The sequence below is a fragment of the Balaenoptera musculus genome, chromosome 7 (assembly GCF_009873245.2).
Source record: "Balaenoptera musculus isolate JJ_BM4_2016_0621 chromosome 7, mBalMus1.pri.v3, whole genome shotgun sequence".
NCBI classification, from domain to species: domain Eukaryota; kingdom Metazoa; phylum Chordata; class Mammalia; order Artiodactyla; family Balaenopteridae; genus Balaenoptera; species Balaenoptera musculus.
In genome coordinates this window covers 37,780,101-37,799,629 of record NC_045791.1, presented here as the reverse complement: position 1 = coordinate 37,799,629, position 19,529 = coordinate 37,780,101, and the positions used below count along the sequence as shown (strand labels likewise).

At 38.4% G+C, this 19,529-nt stretch overlaps 1 protein-coding gene across 3 annotated transcripts in view; it reads right to left on the bottom strand.

Moving 5' to 3' along the window:
• The window catches only part of KCNJ3 (potassium inwardly rectifying channel subfamily J member 3), a 174,194-nt gene extending 156,005 nt beyond the window's left edge, over positions 1-18,189 (bottom strand). For 2 of the 3 annotated variants that reach the window (XM_036859093.1, XM_036859094.1), the window contains exons 1-2: positions 17,017-18,189; positions 6,383-6,599 (exon numbers count right to left, since the gene is read on the bottom strand). In XM_036859093.1, coding sequence (XP_036714988.1) covers positions 6,383-6,599; positions 17,017-17,718 — 919 coding nt within the window. In that variant the 5' untranslated portion in view covers positions 17,719-18,189. The remainder of the gene's footprint in view (positions 1-6,382; positions 6,600-17,016) is intronic. The other variant, XM_036859095.1, reaches the window with a different exon arrangement.
• Positions 18,190-19,529: the final 1,340 nt, after the last annotated feature.

The following is a 19,529-nucleotide window of genomic DNA, read 5'->3' as shown; positions in this document are numbered from 1 at the left end:
CCCTGAAATAGATATTAAAGACCAACAGATGTATATGTCCCTTTACCTAGGAATTCCATCTTTAGGAATTTATATAAAATAGTAAAGTTGGTGGTAAATAAATTTAAACTATGGACTATAGAGTATCTCATTAAAAAGGAAATGCCTAAAAATTCCAGACAAGAGATAGGTAATAAAAATTAAGACAGATACATAATTGGCATACAATAAAGCCATTAAGATGAATGGTGTAGAACTGTAATTTGACATGAAAGAGGTTAAAAAGATATTATACAATAAAGCAAGTTATAAAACAGTACATGTAGCATAATATAACAATATATCTGAATACAGACACCTGAAAGGTTAATGACCAATACATTAACGGTATAGTAGCTGAAAATAAGAGTAAGGTTTTTATTTTGCATATTTGTATTTTTAAAATTTTTTCTATAATGAGCATGTATTTAATAGCCCCTTCATAGTAAAAAACAGTATTTTAAATAAGTGATTAAAGGAAAGTACATGGACTAAAGTGCCCAGAGAAGACTGAACAAATATGGCAGTTCTTATGCCATGTAAGAGAAGACAGAAATGCTATCCTAGGTGGTGAAAATGGTATTATTGCAGGCATGGGAATCAACAGTGAGCCCCAGTGTATGGACATTACAGTAAGCAGGGCAGCCTAACTGTCTCAGGAAGGAACACATGCATTTTGACTGGCAGTCATCAGGGATTTTTGAGCGCAGGTATATCATGATAGTAGTGTTGTAAGCACATTCACTAGGTGAACATTCAGTAGTGCACAATCTGCATGTAAGCAGATACTAAATCCATTCCCGAGACAACTACTGTGATTTAGAAGTACTATCATGTGAACTTTCAGAGGAAGAGCTGAATTACAGAGACACCACTAACAGAGAGCAGAAGCCAGGTACCTGCTCCCTTGGAGCATTTACAACTGCTGAACCTCTACCTGAAATCCCCTTCAAAGCAAAGGGATTCGTTTTACTCAGGATACTTTGGTTGGGCTTAAATGTCACCTTCTCATTGCAGCCTACCCTGACTTCCCTACACTCCCAAACCCTCTTGCCTTGCTTTACTTTTTTTTTCCATAGCACTTATTTTCTAACACTCTAAATGAGGCACTTCCTCATTTTGCTGTCTGATTTCCATATATGATTATAAATACCCACAAGAACAGGAATTGTGTCTTGTTAACTAATGTGTCCCCAGGGTCTAGAATACTGTTTAGCCTGTAATAGGTGCTCAACAGATATTGTGGAATGAACAACTTAATTGGATGTAAAAAAGAAAGAAAAGGGGAGGAGGTCTTCGACAAAAGAGCCATGATTAATAGGGACAAACCTTCCAGACGAGGATGTAATTTGAGGGTAAGATGATTACTTGGTATTTAGACAAGTTGACTCTGAATTAAAATAGTGACATCCGAGTGGACAAATGTCCTGGAAATTGATGGCATATATAAAGCCACAGCAGGTGAGAGATTTCATAGCTGGAGATAAAAGAAATAATGGACTTGTGCATACTTTGTGGGTTCATTTTTAAAAATCGAGTGTCTAGGTTCAAGAGGAAAGAAGTCAAGGGCAGAGATCCAGGAAAAATTTATAAGAAGAGGGAGCCATGCAGGGTATAAGGAACACCTGGAAAATAAAAATTAGAAGAAACAGAAAAAGAGGGAGAGGTAGAATGTGGTGTCTCTGAATCCCAGAAAGAACCTTGAGTATAAAGGAATAAATAACCGGATTACGTTTTTCATGAAGAAAGACCTGGACATGTTTGAGAACAAAGAGAGTCAAAGGGATTTTAGGTATTAGGTATAGTAAGTCTTGGCACTTGAGTCACAGGTAATAAACATGACGATAAAGCAGGTGCTTTTGGAGAAGAATAAAGACATTTTCCTCACAGACACCAGCAAAGAAAAAGGGGAGACAACCATGAGAAAAGGATAAAGAGAGTAAAAAAAAATGTATACAAATTGAAGTGTCGCATTCTTTTCGATAAACTAGGTGGAGAGTAGTAGGCCTAGGAAGGGATAGGACAGCTGGGACTGGGGGCATGGAAGGAGAGAAAAGGTCTAAAATAGATCCCATGGGGAGAGAGCCTGGGAGTGCAGAAAAGACAATTAAGAAGACTGCCAAATAGCAGCAGAGAGCAGATTGAAGTTTGAAAGCATCGAGTTCTAATGAGCCAAATCTGCAATGCTGTTTGCCTCTAGCAGTGCTCTCCCCCCTGGGAGAATCAGCAAAGAGAGCAACAGTTAGAGGTAACCTATGTTTAGAAATTTGCTATGTGAGCCAAGAAGCAAAGGTTATTCATGAAGAGGCAAATGCTGTGTTCCTTGTTGGAAGTGAAAGTCCAACTCATTTGAAGCAAAGAAGGCAACAATCCCTGAACCTGATCACTGAGGAGTATTGCCAAGGAAGTGGGGAAAGTAATTATTGCGAGTCCTGAGCTGGAAACTGAAACTTTCAAGGAAATGAGAAAGCTTCTAATTTTTCATCCCCCTCCTCAACACCACTATCACTCCCGCTGAGACTACAGGAAGGGAAGAAGCAAAAACTAAATGAGATCAGAAGATTCTCATCAGAGGACCGCAGCAAAGTGAGCAATTATGTGCCTGTCTTGGGGGCTGGGGACCGTGTGGGTAGTACTGTTAATACGAAAAAGTGGTAACAGTCTAAAGTTTTACGCATTCCCTAGGCATTGGGGTCACTGGGTTTTAAATAAACTACATGCAATCCACTAGGGGAAAAAATGTGTGTTTTATTTTGTTATATAGAGTTTGAGATTACTAAATTATTACTCTAGCACGTAAATGCAGGCTTTGCTTTTGAATCGAATCCCAGCACTCGCTGTTGATGCGATGCAATCATCTGTAGTGCAGAGGTGCACCCACACCCCACACCCGACCTCTCGAACTTCTCCTCACCCCACTCTCCACATTGTTCACTATGCTCCAACCACCACCACCTTCTTTTAGTTCCTGGAATCAATCAGGCTGGTTCCCAACTCAGGACCCTTGTACTAGCTGTTTCTCAGCCTCTGCTGTGTTCTCCCTCCAGACAGGCCCAGGAGGTCCTTCTCAACAGGCAGGTCTCCGCTTAGGTGTCACCTTCTCAGAGAGACCTTTCCTAACCGTCAACCTAAGCCTGGGATGCACTCTTTGTTCCATAACCTTGTTTTGTTTTGGTTTTTATTCCTGACACATTATTATGTGATAATACCTTGCTTATTTATTTTTTTGTTTTGTTTCGCAGTTTTCCTCCTCCAGTTAGAATATAACTTTCATAAGGAAAGGGATTCTGCCTGTCTTGGTCACCACTATATTGCCAGTATTTCAAATATTTCCAGGCACACAGCATACATTCAGTTACTTGTCTAGTGAATGAATGAATGATTAAAAAAAACTTGGTGTTTTAATGTTAAATATGATGATGGAAAGTTACATTGTTGAGTAAACATTTAGTCACAAGCCTGTATAGCAAAAAACACTGGAGCTAAAATGGTATTATTGATGTCTCAAAACATCACAAAAGATCATATTTGTCTTATTCCAAGCAATAAATATTATGAGAAAGTATTGTGAATGGGAAGATAAAGGAGGAAACATCCTGAAAAATGAATCTAAATAAATCTCAGTATAACTTTAAATGATCATATGGACATAAGAATGTTTATGTTATTTTTACCAGACTCAGGGAGGTCAGAAAATATAGACAGATTTTTCAGAGTTTGAAAAATGTGTGATTTAATCAGTTAGGGCATATACACAAACAAAATGTTAGATAAATTTTCCACAAAATAAATTCTAAAAATTATGAGTAATGTTTTTGCTGTTATTCTTGCTATATTAAATCTAGAAAACAGGCTTAGTTAAGAGGTTAAGAGGAGGCAGGCTTTAATCTTTTCTCCATAAAAGGCAATCTCTAAATAAGAAATTCAGTCTCCAGTCAAGTTTTCACATTTTCTGTGGAAACTAGTCTCTGCCAGTACATAATTTAAAAAAAAAAGGGGGGGGGGAGGGCAGAAAATGGTAAAATGAAATCTACAGTCCTAATGAATAATTTAATGTTATGAACTCCAAATGACTTTATGTAGAATATCATTTACTAACCATGATCCTCTGAAATCTGATGAAGACACATCAGTTAAGTCAAGAATACATAGGTGTATTTTAAAAACAACCTGATTCAATATTCCCTTAAGATGCCTATGTAGAAGTCAAAAATCAAAAAAATAAATAATGAATAAGGAAGCCTCAGACAAATCCAAATTGAGAGACATTCTACAAAATACCTGGCCTGTACTGTTCAAGTACATCAAGGTCAAGAACACAAAGTAAGGCTGAGGAACTATTTCATCATGAGACTGAGAAGACAAGTAAACAAATGAGGGCATAATCCTTAAATTGACGTTGAACCAGGAAAAAAGGGCTATGATGGAAACTACTAGGACAGCTGATAAAATGTGAAGGTAGACTATGAGCTAAATAATAGCACTGTATCATTGTTTAATATCCTGATTTTTTCTTAATTGCACTGTGATTTTATAGAAAAATTTTCTCATTCTTAAGAAATACACACTAACCAGAGATAAGTAGGAGAAATGGTTGGATGGATGGATAGATAGATAGATGGATAGATAGATAGATAGATAGATAGATAGATAGATAGATAGATAGATAGATAGATAGATAGATAGATAGAACTAGTGAAAGATTTCTAAGACTGTCAAGTGAAACAGAAACTTCACCCGTGGCAGTGATTAGAATAATAATAAGCAATTAATAAACTATAACCAGCTGTGTCAAAGATAGAACCATATGCTATAAAAATAAATCAATAAAAACATCTGCTGTTTAAGCTCTAACAATATATTATTACTTCAATAAACGAGACAAATAAAAACTAAAATTTAAATGTAAAGATTTCTTGAACTAGAAGCCTTTATAAATTGGCTTCATTATTTATCAATATATGATATTTTAGAAATATACTATGACATCAATTCAATTTTAAGTTAAAAAACTGGAGAATTTAAACCATGAAATTGTCCACAGAAATCAAATCCCAGATATAGATTGATGAATTAAGTCTTTACTCGCTGTCTTCAAAATCCTTAAATTTTAAAGTGGAGCACTAATGATAATAAAATAATAGTAATACAACAGGTAGCTTCAAGGTGGTTATTATATCATTCTCCTTTTAGAGAGATGGGGAAAAAAAGTTTACGGAGATTAAGTATCTTGCCCAAATTTCAAATCGGTGTTACGTAACAGATGGATAAGATTACAATGGTTTGCCTCCCCCTGCTCCTTGGACAAAGCTTTATATCAAGGTGGGAGATTCTTTCATTATGTAACGTCTCCCACCTTGATATAAGGCTTGAATGTATCTATGCCATTGCCGATGTTACTTTCAATGCCATAGTTTTTACATAATAACTAGCACTTTAAGATTATTAGAATGATATTGGTAGAAAAAAATTAAAAGCTAAAGTATTTCTTGCTTTCTCACTACTTGTAGCGAGGGTAAAACTCAAGATAGATAGATATAATTATGTAAATATTCCATTATTAGTCTCAAGCATCCAGCAGGTTCCAAACCAACTGGCAATGCTTAGGCCCCAAATAATATACTCTGATTTATTGTTTCTTTCCTTTGCCAACCTTATTCTCCTCAGAGAGTAGCAAACTGTGGGTATTGCAGCATAGCAACGCTATATCACATCCTAAGAAGTAACATACTGCACATAGCTATACCAAAGCCGAAAAAGAAGAAAATTTCTTTTCAAAAAATTTTTGGTCAAGGTTCAGCTGGGGAAATCTACTGACCCACTTTGAAATTAAAATGCTACTTTAGTGTGGCTCGCACCCGTGTGCGCACACACACACACACACACACACACAGGGAATTTTCCACTGAGGTTGCATATAGTAGCATATCAAAGCTCTATCAATGACACCCGAATCACCATCCCTAAGGCAAGAATATGCATGCTGAGTTCAGGCTGCTCACTAATTACCCTGAATTTATTTTAACCTTAAATCTTTTAAAAAATATATGATTATAGGAAATCCAAGTCTGCAGTTAAACTAGAACATCATAATCATTTCTAGGAGTCATCTCAGTTTCCTTTTCTTTTTTTTTTTTTTGCAGTAAGTATTTCTGAGTTAACATTACAAATGCAATCATCACAACAGTAAATCTTCATTTTCAAAGCAGTATCAACTTAATGTTACAAAGAAATAACAGACAAGTCATTACTTTCATTATTGCGAGCTGAGACATTTAGCCCAAACCATGATAGGTATTGTTCATATAATATAATGTTATTATGGAATAAAGAAACTTCATGACATATCTATATTTTTACTCACCAGTTGTTTCCACAATGCCTTCTAGGATGACGACAATCTCGAACTGTTCACTTTGCATGCTTCGCTGGGATAGGTCATAAAAGGGGCTTTTGGCATCAATCACGTGGCAAATCGTGAGGGGGGAAACAAGAAAAAGTTGATCTGCCCCTGTACTAAAACCTACATCCAGTTCAAGTTGATCAAGGGGAAGGAACTCACCCTCAGGTGTCTGCCGAGACTAGACAAGCACACAGAAAAAGAGAAGAAATCACCACTTGTACTGAAATTTGCAAGGCAGCCCAACAGTAATTTACATCATTGCCAACATTCTGCACTATCAATCATCTGCAACAAAATCCAAACAAATCATTATGCAGCTATGTTCTAGCAAATGGGCCGAAATCCCACATAGCTCATGTGGAACATACATGCATTATTTATAATACACGACTTACTATAATTACCAGTCCCTAACTCATGAGCTTTGGAGAAATGCCTGGTCCAACAATGGCTGTTAACACAAACTGTGGAACTAAGTGTATATGTGCTACTGCTTGACATAAATCACTAAATGATAATGCACTATACGCCAGATGTTTTTTCCTCCCAAAGCAAATAAGTAGGCAATTCTTACAGAGTTTGTTAAAGCTAAAAAAGGTTGATCATAATTTAAAAACAGATTTATTGCATTATTACAAAGCAAACATAATAATTTATTTTTCCAGGACCTTTGAAAAGTAACAGATAGATAGAAACTACAATAGAATAGTGAGGATGTTATCATATTGAATAATGTTATGTACACAACAGCTCACATAATAAAAATAAAGGCAGATGCTTTCGAACTACTAGTAATAAACTGCATTAAAGTTATTTCTCTATTTATTTTATGAATTGTAAAATTAGTGAAAATTTGTGCTCAACTGAATTTCTTTAAATCAAAATGCAGTTTAAAAAATCTGTATTAGACAAACTTGTAGTTTACTAAAACTTTCATATGGCAGTGGCACTCAGTATCAGTATAAATCACTGTAAAGCTTAATTCAACAAACTGCTTGCATGCTAAAAAAAATTAAATGTGATTATTAACAATTAACAAACCATGAAAATAAACTTATCTTTCTTTTCTATTCATTTTTCATATATGTTACTTATAAGGATCACGATAAGCAAATATTCAAGTTTATATGATAATGCTGGTAAAATAAAAGCTGGGTTAAAAAAATCAGGGTGGAGGGAGGCTTGCTGCTGGTTGAATGGGGTTTGGAAGAATCCAATATATCTTAAGAGACTCTTTGCAAAGCAAATTTAATAAACAAAACAGACTCTGCAACACTGGTCTGTCCAATGAATCGGTAGATTGAAGACAAAATCCTTACTTTCAGAGTTCCCGGAAAGACACTGGCTTTGTAAACGAGCCTGAAAACACTGAAAAATATGGTTTAGTAAGCTGTCCTCCACAGCAAAACAAAACCAAGAGTTCCAAGTTGGTGGCAAATTGTTACCGCAGCAATTGCAGAGTCTCAAAAGCAGAACTAGTCAATTAGAGAGGCTACTTTGTAATTAGTGATACTCAGGAGTTTTATTTGTGTAGAAAAAAAGTCCAATGAAAATATTGAGACTATTTTTCTTCTCTGCCTTATTACTAGTTGATTAAAAAAAGAAGAAGAAAATGATTACTGACAAGAAAAAAAAAAAAAACATGGAAAAACCTGATGGTGCAAAAATAAAAACAGCAGCTCTAACAACCAATGTTGGAGAAAACTAGTCATCTCTAAGCCAGTAGAATTCATTTATCTTTCTATATATATTCTCAAATTGGTAAAATACAGATGAGACCAGCATCTTTGCAAATACACAGTTGTATAACATGTATTGATTAATGTAACAAAATAAAAGTCAAACACAAAACAAAAATAAATAAAAACAAAAATCCTGGGTCATTGTTCTCTCACCTACTAAGAAACAGGTGCTATATAAACACAAGGTGGTATTCTGACATTTATAATTAATGATCAGAATTTGGGTCATTTTACCAACTATTCTAAGCTCTGCTTTTTCTGCATGAAATAAAAATGTTCAAAAACATAATTTTTAAACTCAGTTTCCCATTTATTTTAAAATAATTTCCCCCAAAGAAGATATATTTTTCTAATTTTTATATACGTACACCAAGGCTAAAATTCATCTCCCTTACTTATATATTTGTTATTTATACTTGCACCTCATTCTTAGAGTAGCCTTTAGCTTCTATATCCTCTGCTCATTCAATAACCCATGAAAAGAAGTGGCCTAGAAACAGATAGGTTATCAGGAGAATGCCAACCTAGAATAAGAAATATTTTATTTTTAGCAAAGCAGTTAATTCATATGTAGGTAATTTAGACTTAAATATGCATGAATCTGTTCCATTAACGTCCATAACGTTCCAGACTCCACGTTATCTTCCGATTTTAAAAATGTGTTCCATATACTCAAAATTATGCCTATACCTCTTCCCAAATGCTTTATATCCTATCCAAGTCTTGGCAGAAACAAAGTTGACAACTGCACCTATTTTGTGATACTATGGGGAAAGCAATACTTCATTTCTTTGAAAGATGTTTTCCACACATATCTTTTTCCGATAAGTGAAATTCCCTACATATTCTCTGATAATTATTTTCCAGTGGATAAATTTAATCTTACTTTAAATGACTCTGAGGTACTACATATATCCACAATCTTATCTTTCACTTCTTCTTCCTTTTTGTTAGCCCAACAGATATTTCAACTATCAATATGCTTACCTCCCTGATTTTTGTTTGCTTCTCTGACTCTGTAATAGACTGGGAAGCCTATTACTCACTGTGAGTTAAAGAGAAAGCTTTTCTGTTTAGAGGAGTGAAGGGTGTTTGGCAGGTGCCTGGAGCACTGGAATTGTTTGAAGTCTGAGCTCCTGGGCAGAGCAAGGTTATCTTATCAATACTCAGCCAAATACGATGTTCCAGAACCTGACATATATCTACCAAATACACTTGCAGAAGCATGCACATTCTACTCTAGGTTTACAAGGAATTCCAGTCTAGGCTTTTCTAATTCTGGGGCAATACCAGAGATTTTTCTGGAACAAGGGGGGAAAAGAAGCCTATGTTAGTTATAGTCTCTCAACTTGTGTAAGTGGAGTTAGAGAACTTTTGTTCAAGGAACTGTAACACATACATAAAAGATACAAAGGAAAAAGAGGAGTTATGGATGTGCCTTTATAAAATTAAACTGTGATCTGTACCTTGAGTATGTAATAAATCAGTAGCAATGATATTTCATCCATTTCTAGTTCTCTTATTTAGATACCAATTACCATATTTCACCCAGAAATTTTGATAATAGGCAGAAAAAAATGTAGTTAAAAACCAATTTAACCTTTATTTATTATGTCATCTTAAGAATTATGATAAAAGAAGAAATCTTTCATTAGTAGAGCAGTTTGCCCCTGGTCTACATTATCTCCTCTGGTTCTATAAGACTCCTAATTCCAAAAGGGAACACAGAGCCATGATCTTTTCCTGGATAATACGTAAATAGATACGGTCGAGATCAACAACAATTCTAAACAATTGTTTAAGGTGAAGAGTGATGCAATAAATTATTAAAATTTCTAAGGTTGACTTTACTTGATGAAATAATCATTTAGAATCTTGAAACTATTGAATAAATAAGTGGGGAAAAGGCGGAAGGGAAAACAGTTCATGGAAAATTGGTAATTCTTAAAAATTTAGAACATAATTTGAAAACACTAGCACTTGAGAATAACTTAACATACAACTTTTATTATCAATTGTATGAAATATTTTGGGGAAGGAAATAAAGATTTTTCGGCCATTTTAAAGACTTTCTGGTCGGTTGCATTATAGTAAATTCTGAGAGTTAAGACAAAAATCAAGGAACTCTAAGGCATAAAGTTTGTTTAAATTTATTGTCCAAAAACATTATAAGTAGAACCTCCTGGATTTTTTGAAATGATTGTGTGCAATTTAGATTTTGGCAATAATTTCTAAGTTATTCTTTGTAATAAAAATATTGCTATTGAAATGTAGTATTTCTATTACACACACTTTAATTATATGCCACATGGATATATGTCTAGAACTTAAGGTTTGTGCCTCATTTTATAGTCACATGTACTAATTTCAAAGAAGCAGCTAATGTCAAATGACTTTGAACTCCCTTAGAGACCAAAAAGGCCTGCAAGATAATAAATTACAACTTCTGACTACAGGTGGAAAAGGAATCAAAAGTCACAGATGCCTGGAAGGGATTATTATCATCATGTACTTTACAGACAAATAGCTTTCTTATTACAGATAAAGGACTGTAGCGTATGTATCCAAAGACAAAGACACACACACACACACACACACACACACACACACACACACACCGCTCTGGGATACACATTTAGAACTGCCCTTGGCGTAAGTAGATCCACATTTCGCTATCCTCCTTCTGGGAGATTTGTGATCAGTTGCCCACATTCATTCAGCAGGGACACACTTCACCAATACAATCAATCTCTTTGCTGCCTTTCTCCCATCTCTCCAACCCATTACTGTGTTCTAATTATAGCCATTGTGCTCTTTCCTAGCTCGGAGGGAAGCTAGGGGAATTTTGAAAAAAAAAAAATTAATCTCTAACATCTGACTTGAGATGTACTTCCATAATATTCTAAGGCGTGATCCACTCCCCACCACTTTTCACACGTACCTACTGGAAAAGGTAATGAAGGCCAGTGGTCCAGAAAGGAAAAGAAGGAAAATGTAGTTGAAGACAGAGAGGGCAGCCCTTCTTGCCTACCACTTCCCCACCATTTTATCTGTAATGTCACTTATCCTCTTTAAATGTGCAATGTGTGTGTGTGTGTGTGTGTGTGTGTGTGTGTGTGTTGAATATATGCTGAAGTCAGAAAGAAAATTACATGCAATGAGGTTAGAGTACTATGTGGAATCTAAAATTTGGAAATGAGCCAAAAGCAGGTACCAGGATAAAGAACAACAATGCCTTGTGACTCAAAGCATTTCTGGCAATGATTTTGGGACTCAGACCAAAATTAAAGTCAGGCAGAAGAAAGTGTGGACCTAGAATTTCATCTGGACTTTCTACAGTTGTACATTTCTTTTGACTTCTTATAAATTTATTTATTTATTTTTGGCTGCTTTGGGTCTTCGTTGCTGTGCACGGGCTTTCTCTAGTTGCGGCAAGAGAGGGCTACTCCTCGGTGCGGTGCGCGGGCTTCTCGTTGCAGTGGCTTCTCTTGTTGCGGAGCACGGGCTCTAGACACGCAGGTTTCAGTAGTTGAGGCACGCGGGCTCAGTAATTGTGGCTCGTGGGCTCTAGAGTGCAGGCTCAGTAGTTGTGGCACATGGGCTTAGTTGCTCTGTGGCATGTGGGATCTTCCTGGACCAGGGCTCGAACCTGTGTCCCCGGCATTGGCAGGAGGATTCTTAACCACTGTGCCACCAGGGAACTCCCCTCTTTTGACTCCTTAAGTTTGAAATTCCATCAATCCTCAGGTGGAAAAAAATATGACCAACGTCAAGCCTAAAATAAAGATTTTTAATGCTAAGCCAATTATCCCATAAAAATATGTTCAATTTTATGAAAAGAAAGTAACTTATAGATGGAATGTAATTTATCTTGTAATAAATTTTGTGAGGCTTCTGTACCATTTAAATGAAAGAACAGCTTTATAATTCCTTGAGGACTTTTTATGGAATTTATAATAACTGTGGACAGGATTTGCAACCCTACTTGCACATTCCCCTCCTACTCACCAAACACCCTCAAATCCACCATGTGCTTTTTCCTGCTTCTCTTCATCATTTGTTCTTACCTACTACTGTTTATTTTTGGGTCTTTATGTCCTTATTTCTGTTCACACTGTATTCCCCTGAGCACAAGCCACCCTGTCTTTTTCAGGAACCATATGAAAAATAAAAAACAAAACAAACAAAACAACATATTACTACTATTTAAAAGAAGAATAGTAATCACAGTCTTTAAAAAGAACCCAAGTTCTATACCTATTACAGAATTATTGTACTTGTGTCAGAGAAAGCAAAGCTAGACTACATAGAAACTGTACTTTTTTTTTTTTAAAGACATAATAAACCCACCTAAAAAAACCCACTGACCATTATAAGATCTAGCCCCAAGAGTTCTGGGGTACTCAGTCTTAGACTCCTTGAATCTTTTTACTAACCACTTGTATGATGTTCGGAAGAAGAGTTTTTTAATAGATATTCACTTGTGAATTAATTTTTTCAAGGAGATAACTAATGATCTCAAGATTAAAACGAAGTGCAAATTGACCAAGACCAATTGGAGAGAAGAGTCAGTCATACAAAATAGGGTCATATAGAGTCAAAACCATAATTGCATTAAAGTGCAAGGTATGGAATGAAGACAAACTAATAAATATATGAAAAAAATCAGGAATCAAGTGGTCCAGGAATCACTGTGGTGAAAAGATTAACAAAATATTAAGGTATATGAAGGGAATGATGAGCTTGTTAGTTTTGCAGATGCAATTTTGGTTTTTATTGCATCTGCACTGGATCACATTCATATGAGGAAACTAGATAGCATCCAATTTTGAGTATCCATATAAATGGAGAATAGAAAAGATGAGTATAAAAATAATGTATGTGATATATTAGAAGATAACTGGGCATCATTACCTTTCATTAGGTGAAAGTTAAGGGTTGCATAGCTGACATCCTAGGAAAGGAAGACGATGACTATATGCCATGAATAAAAATATGAAGATATAAAATTATACTTCTATGAGAAAAATTTATCCTTACCTCTTAATTTCAAAATATGGATCTAACAATAATTGATTTTATGTTTACTTTATGTAAATAAGGTTTGACTGAGTGTCTACATATATATATACACACACATATGTATACATGTAACTGTGATGGCTTCTGGATAATAAGTGTGCAAATTCTTGAATAATGTATCAAAAAGTTTAAATCTTTCCCTAATAAGATGGAAATCTAGGCCAGTCAACCATTAGTATTAGATTTGTAGGAAGAAGTGAGATTTCCAAATCCTTTAAACCCAACACTGAATTACAGGGTCCAATGTATCAACCATTAGTCTCAACTCCTTAATCCAGGCATTTTTATTAAAATTTTAAACTGGATGTTGTATTAACTTAACATGACCATGCTATTCATTAGTTCCTACATTTCAGGTTAAAAAAAAAGACAACTAAAATAAATTGAAAATTCAAATAAAACATCAACATGGGGATGAAAAGAGGAAAAGAGAAAGAACATTCATCTTAAAAGAGCTTTCTATAGTTGTATTCATAATAACTATAAATTTTAAAGAATAACTTCCAATTATATTCTTAAATTTTTATGTAATCTGCTTTCTTTTTTTCTAAGTAGAAAAAGGACTGATCGCTCCAGGCATTAAGTTGGAAAATCTATAATTAAATATTGAAATAAATTTCAGTATTTGCAAGCTTGGAAGACAGGAATAGAGTTGAAATAAAATTTGCTTTCATATAAGTTAACAACAATTAAAAATTAGAGAAGTTATAAGAGAAAAACTTCCATCAAGACACAGAATTCAAAAAAAAAAGAAAATGCACAGAAAACTTCACAGTAGCAAGGATTAGAAAGCCATATGCATGTTCTTACTTTTCTATTCTTTACAAGAATAGAAGTGCTTTAAATCATCAAATATAATTCTTATATTAATACTGATAAATAAGCTTTTATTCAGCAAATAAGAAAACAGCAATAGAAAAATATAAATGAAATTAAATTAGGTAATAGGAAGAACTCATATAGACTCTAATTACTATTATTAAATATTATGGTTTTGTTGCCTTAAAATTCTATGTATTTCTCTGTATTAAAGATACATAAATTTTACATTTAAAATGTCAAACATGGGTTAAGAGAAGAAACAGAATATGTGTAATAATATTTAGTAAGGATGTATAAGACCAATATCAAAATACTACTGCTTTAAGATCTTGGTATAGCTTCTCTTTAAAAATATAGTTGGCTGTTTTGGGTCACTTCATCTCAGTCCCTAAAAGAAAATGAGAGTCACTTATTAAAGGCAAATCTTCCCTCTAATTTTGCTGAATGTTATTAGTTTCCTAATAAAACATGGCTCCTTTTAAATGAAGTCTAAGGACATGACAAGAGCTATGAGAATTCATTTTAATCACCATGGCTACAGGACAAATCAACTTCAAGCAAACTCCAGTAACTGGTTGGATGAAGAGCTGCCACTGATCAACCCTCTCCCCTCACAAAAAAAGCAGGACAGAATTGCACCATAATTTTGTTTAAATATAAATTGACTCCACATGCCAATTATTTTTACTTTTAGCACTGACATCTTCCCAACAAATCAAAAGTAAATAATTTTATAAGAACATTATACATATTGTTTTAATTAGATGTTTTTATCACCTTGTGTTAATATAGCACCTTGCTCCAAGTTTGCCAACAATGGAAATCTTTTTTTTGTTTGATCAGGACACTCCTTGTGGTATATGTGGTACTTGCATAAAAATCACTATCAGTGTCCTGAACCAGTGTAGACACTGGGTGCTTCAGATTCACTACAACTTTGTAAAAAAACAAAAACAAAAAACAAAACCTACTATGTAGATTAATTCTAATTATTTCTGACTATTAAAATAAAATTTGATAGTCTAAAAACATCTAAATATGTTTCCTCAAAAAGATATTTGTTTTAATAAATGTATTTATATGTTTGAAAAACTAGAGAACAGCAATAACTGACCTTTAAAGTCTAATTTTAAGTTTCCAATACACCAATCAAGATGATAAACTACTCCTCAGTAAAAATCTCAAAGTGACACATGAACATGGATTACACGCCAGAGACTTTTGCACTACATTTACAAAGTGTTGCTGGTAGGCCTAACCTAAAAAGAGAGGTTATATATCTTGTTCTATTCATAGAAATAGGCACATACAACAAACACCCTTGCAACAAACATGTCTACAACATGTTTAGCCTGATCCAAACAACTCAGTTCAAATGTGGTCCATAGCATGATATACTAAGTTAAATTAAAAAAAAAAAAATTACATGCAGCCCATTGGAGTTAATTATAAAGAATATGATCTACTCAAATTACTTATTCACAATTATCTTAATTAACATATACAGCAGAACCAGGTTGAAAATTTTCCAGTAAGCTATACACAATTAGTTTGTTTACTGTCTGTAGCATAGTAAATATGTATATGATGTGGAGTGACAGGACAACTGAGCTGCTTTAAGTCCAACACTATACTGAGCAAGATGGTCAAGAATAATTAGGGTAAGACCTTGTAAATGAGTAATGAAAATGACACAAGAGCCAAATTTTTTTTAAAGCACATTGGACCACTTTTAACTACCATATAAACTGAGGCTGTGTAAAACGATAAAGACCTGTAGAGTAAAATTGAAATCTCAAAGGCAAAATCTCAACTTAAATATTTCAGATTTTCATTTTATTAATGCTGAGTTCTGAATGGGGCTATGGTTTTTCCATGCAATCTCAGATAAATTTTTAAGACTGTATTGAGGTCATCTTTTCAATTTATGAACATTTGAAAACTATCTAAGGCAAATCCCTCAAAAAGATGGATTGTAAATAACACATAGAGAACTGGGCTTGTATCCCTCATTCCCAGACTCTAATTGGGTGAGTGATTAGAGTGGGCTTCTCTTCTTGTTTGTAGTGGTGCCCTCTAACGACTAGATGGGCCTTGCTTTAATAATCACTCCATGAGCAATTTCTTTTAGCATTTACACTGCTGATGGTAGGAAGCAATCTTCTTTAATGGATGCTGAAAAGCTTCAAGTGAAATCTGTAATTGACAAAGGCTTCATAGAAACAGGCAATTAAGAATAAAATTAATAAGAGACTCTACAGGAAAAGCACTCACGCTTTCACAGAATATTTCTCTAGGAAAATATTTGGTAAAAATAAAACTTGAAAACAACCAGGTGTTGTTTTTCCACTTTATAAACTGCTTCTCTGGTTTGGGTACTTGTTAAAAAAAGATGACCACAGATAGAGTTAGAATCAATGTTCTTGGGTCTGAAGGAATAATCCACCTGCTAAATACTACTAGGGGGAAAAAAAAGAAATTATGAAAAAGAAAGAAAGAAAAGCCCTAAGTGAAAATTAAAGCAATCTCAGCACCTTTTTCTTCAAGCTCAAAGCTGTTCAGTTTTAATACTTCAAGTTTACTGGAGTAGCCTATTGACAACAACTCAAAAGCTCTCTAAAGAGCAAAGCAGCAAGGGTAGGAAGGAGAACAGGGCACTCGTGTAGCTCAGAGGTCCAGGAGCCTCCAGAAAGTGACACAAATACATCCGATGAATATAAATAAGAATAAAATAAAATAAATAAGAGCACGAGAGTGGGTGGGAAAAGAACAGAACCGTCGGTCGTACTCTCTTTGCCCAGTCCCCCACCCCCTCCCCAGCTCCCAAACAAGGAAGTTTACCTGGGGCGTTAGGCAAGACTTGGAGCCTGAGGGTGGCTCTCAGGTGAGTTAATTCCCGGGTTTGCGGGCTGGCAGTCGCCAGGTGGGGAGGGGGCGGGTAGCACTTACTTTGAGCAGCTTACAGCGGATCTGCGCGGAGACCATATGGCTGTTGCGCAGGTTGCCCACTCGGAACATGAGCGTGAGTTTTCCGTCCCTCATAGAGATCACCGCGTGCTCACTAAACATCAGGGTCTCCGCGCGCTTCTTGGGCTGGGACATCTTGATGAACATGCAGCCTATGAGGAAGGCGTCCACGATGGAGCCGAGAATAGACTGAAAGAGGAAGAGGATGATGCCCTCGGGGCACTTGTCGGTGATGTAGCGGTAGCCATAGCCGATGGTGGCCTCGGTCTCGATGAAGAAGAGGAAGGCCGAAGGGAAGTTATAGACATTGGCCACGCAGGGCGTGTAGTTGCCGACGTGGGCTTTGTTCAGGTCGCCCCGAGTGTAGGCAATCACCCACCACATGGACGCCATGAAGAGCCAGGCCACGGTGTAGGTGAGAATGAAGATGAAGAGGTTCCAGCGCCACTTGAGGTCCACCAGGGTGGTGAAGAGGTCCGAGAGGTAGCGGCTCGTCTCACTGCCCAGGTTGCCGTGCTGGACATTGCACCGGCCGTTCTTGTCCACGAACCGCTGTCGCTTCTTCTTGGGCACAAGCTGCTGCTGCGGGCCCTGGCCCGGCCCCTGGGGCTGCAAGCCCGAGCCGCTGGACGAGGTCGTCACTACCTGGTAATCGTCCCCAAATTTCCTTCGGAGTGCAGACATAATACGGAGGGGCGAGCCAGATTCAAACGCGAAGCGAAGGCGCAGGAGCCGAGCGCTGCAAACCAGCACCAATGAGGAGGTGGGAGCGGGAGAGAAAGGGGGGACGAACGCCGGCGTGCCTGGGGCGGGGGGCGCACCCGACAGGTAGCTGCGGTCTCTGCCCCCCGCAGACGCCTCTCCTCCACTGGGACGGAGGCTTTCTCTCCACGCTGAGTCTTAAAACAAAAAAAGTGTGCTCCCACACTCAAGGCAGGAGGGCTGCAAGGACCAGGAACCCGAGCGCAAATGTGCCCCCAAGCTTTTCGAGGCCTCCCTTTTCTTCCCTCACCACCGGCATCCCGCGGGCCCCCTCTTGCTTTCCCGCAGCCCTCCTGACTATCCTGCAGCGCTCCCAAACTGACTGTTTTAAGATTGATGAGTTGACAAGCGAGTTCCACCCCACCTGCCAACTCGCCGGGCTGCCGAAGCGGCGCTACCTGCTCGGACCAGACCCTCCCCCCTTCCCCGCCGCTCCCCGGTCTCCCGCCCCGCGGGACGGCTCCCGGCTCCCTCCGGCGCTCCCGCCTCCTATCTCTTGGCCCAAATCCCGCCCAAAGGCATGTCTGCCGGGCACGGGTACAGCAGCCCCTACCCGCGCCCTCCGGGCTCAGAGTCCCCGCTCCGGACTCCGGAGACGCGTCCGCCTGCCGTCCGCGGGCCGCTGAGTTTCCGCGGGCGCCACCGGGGCCCTCAGGCCGCCCCCGAGCGCTGCAGAGACGCGGCGGTGCGCTAAAGCCGAGCACTCACCCAAGGCGAGAGCGCAGGAGGCGGCGCGGCCGGCGGCAGCGGCAGCCTGGCCTCGCACTCTGCCCTGAAGGCGGTTTTCCTCGCCCCTACTTTTCCTGGGGCACCACGACGGGCGCCAACGCCGGTCCCCCAAGCTCCGCACCTTCCTGAGGGCACCGCGCTGCCCCCCACCGGAAGGATCCTGGCGCGCCGGGCACAGAACGACTTGGGAGCGGGACTCGAGGGTTCCTTGGCGCCGTGCTCTCCCAGCAGGCGACAGCGGTGCAGCTGTAGGGGGTTTGAGCCTCGGGATGCGGGGCAGACTTCTCAGGTGAAATACCAGCTCCGCTCCAGCTTTTCCTCTGCTTCACGGTTCCTGCCTTGTCCTCGCCCCCTCCTCGGTCCCCCCACTCCCTGTCCGCGTCTCTGTGGCCCCGGTTAGCTGAAGCGAGGCTCGAGCAGGGGGCGGCGGGAGAGCGCTGTGTGTGTTGGTGCCTGTGAGCCGCTGCAGAGCCGCGCTAGCCCCGCCTGTCCCTGCCTTCCTCCACTGTTTCACCAGCCTGAATTGCACCTCCGCGCCTCAGTTGAGCCTGCAGCGTCTGGCAGCTCAGGAAAAAGCGAGCCCCTCCAATGAGAAGCGACTCTAAATCTGCTCCCAAAGGAACTCTCCTTCCTCGCCCCCCTGCATCAGGCAGAAAGCCCCCAGCAAGCAGCAAATGTGCTATTTGAAAGGAGAGAAGTACAATATGCCTCTCTAACTAGGGCTCTCGTGTAAACGGATGCCTGGGTTTGAGGATGCATCATAAATAGGCATCCCGACTGGCTTCGAGATAAGCCTGTTAAGAACTCAGAGTTGCAAGTAGCAGAGGGGGCTCAAGATGGGAACAGAAAGGAGGGGAGGCACTCCTAGGAAAGCTCACGGTCCTCCCTGAAAATGGCTATTAGAAAGACTTGGAATGTCCGGAGTTAATATGTGGCTGTAATTGAGGGAACAAGGCTGAATTGTAATGGCCCAGGCCTGGCAGTTAACTTAATGGAGGGGCAAA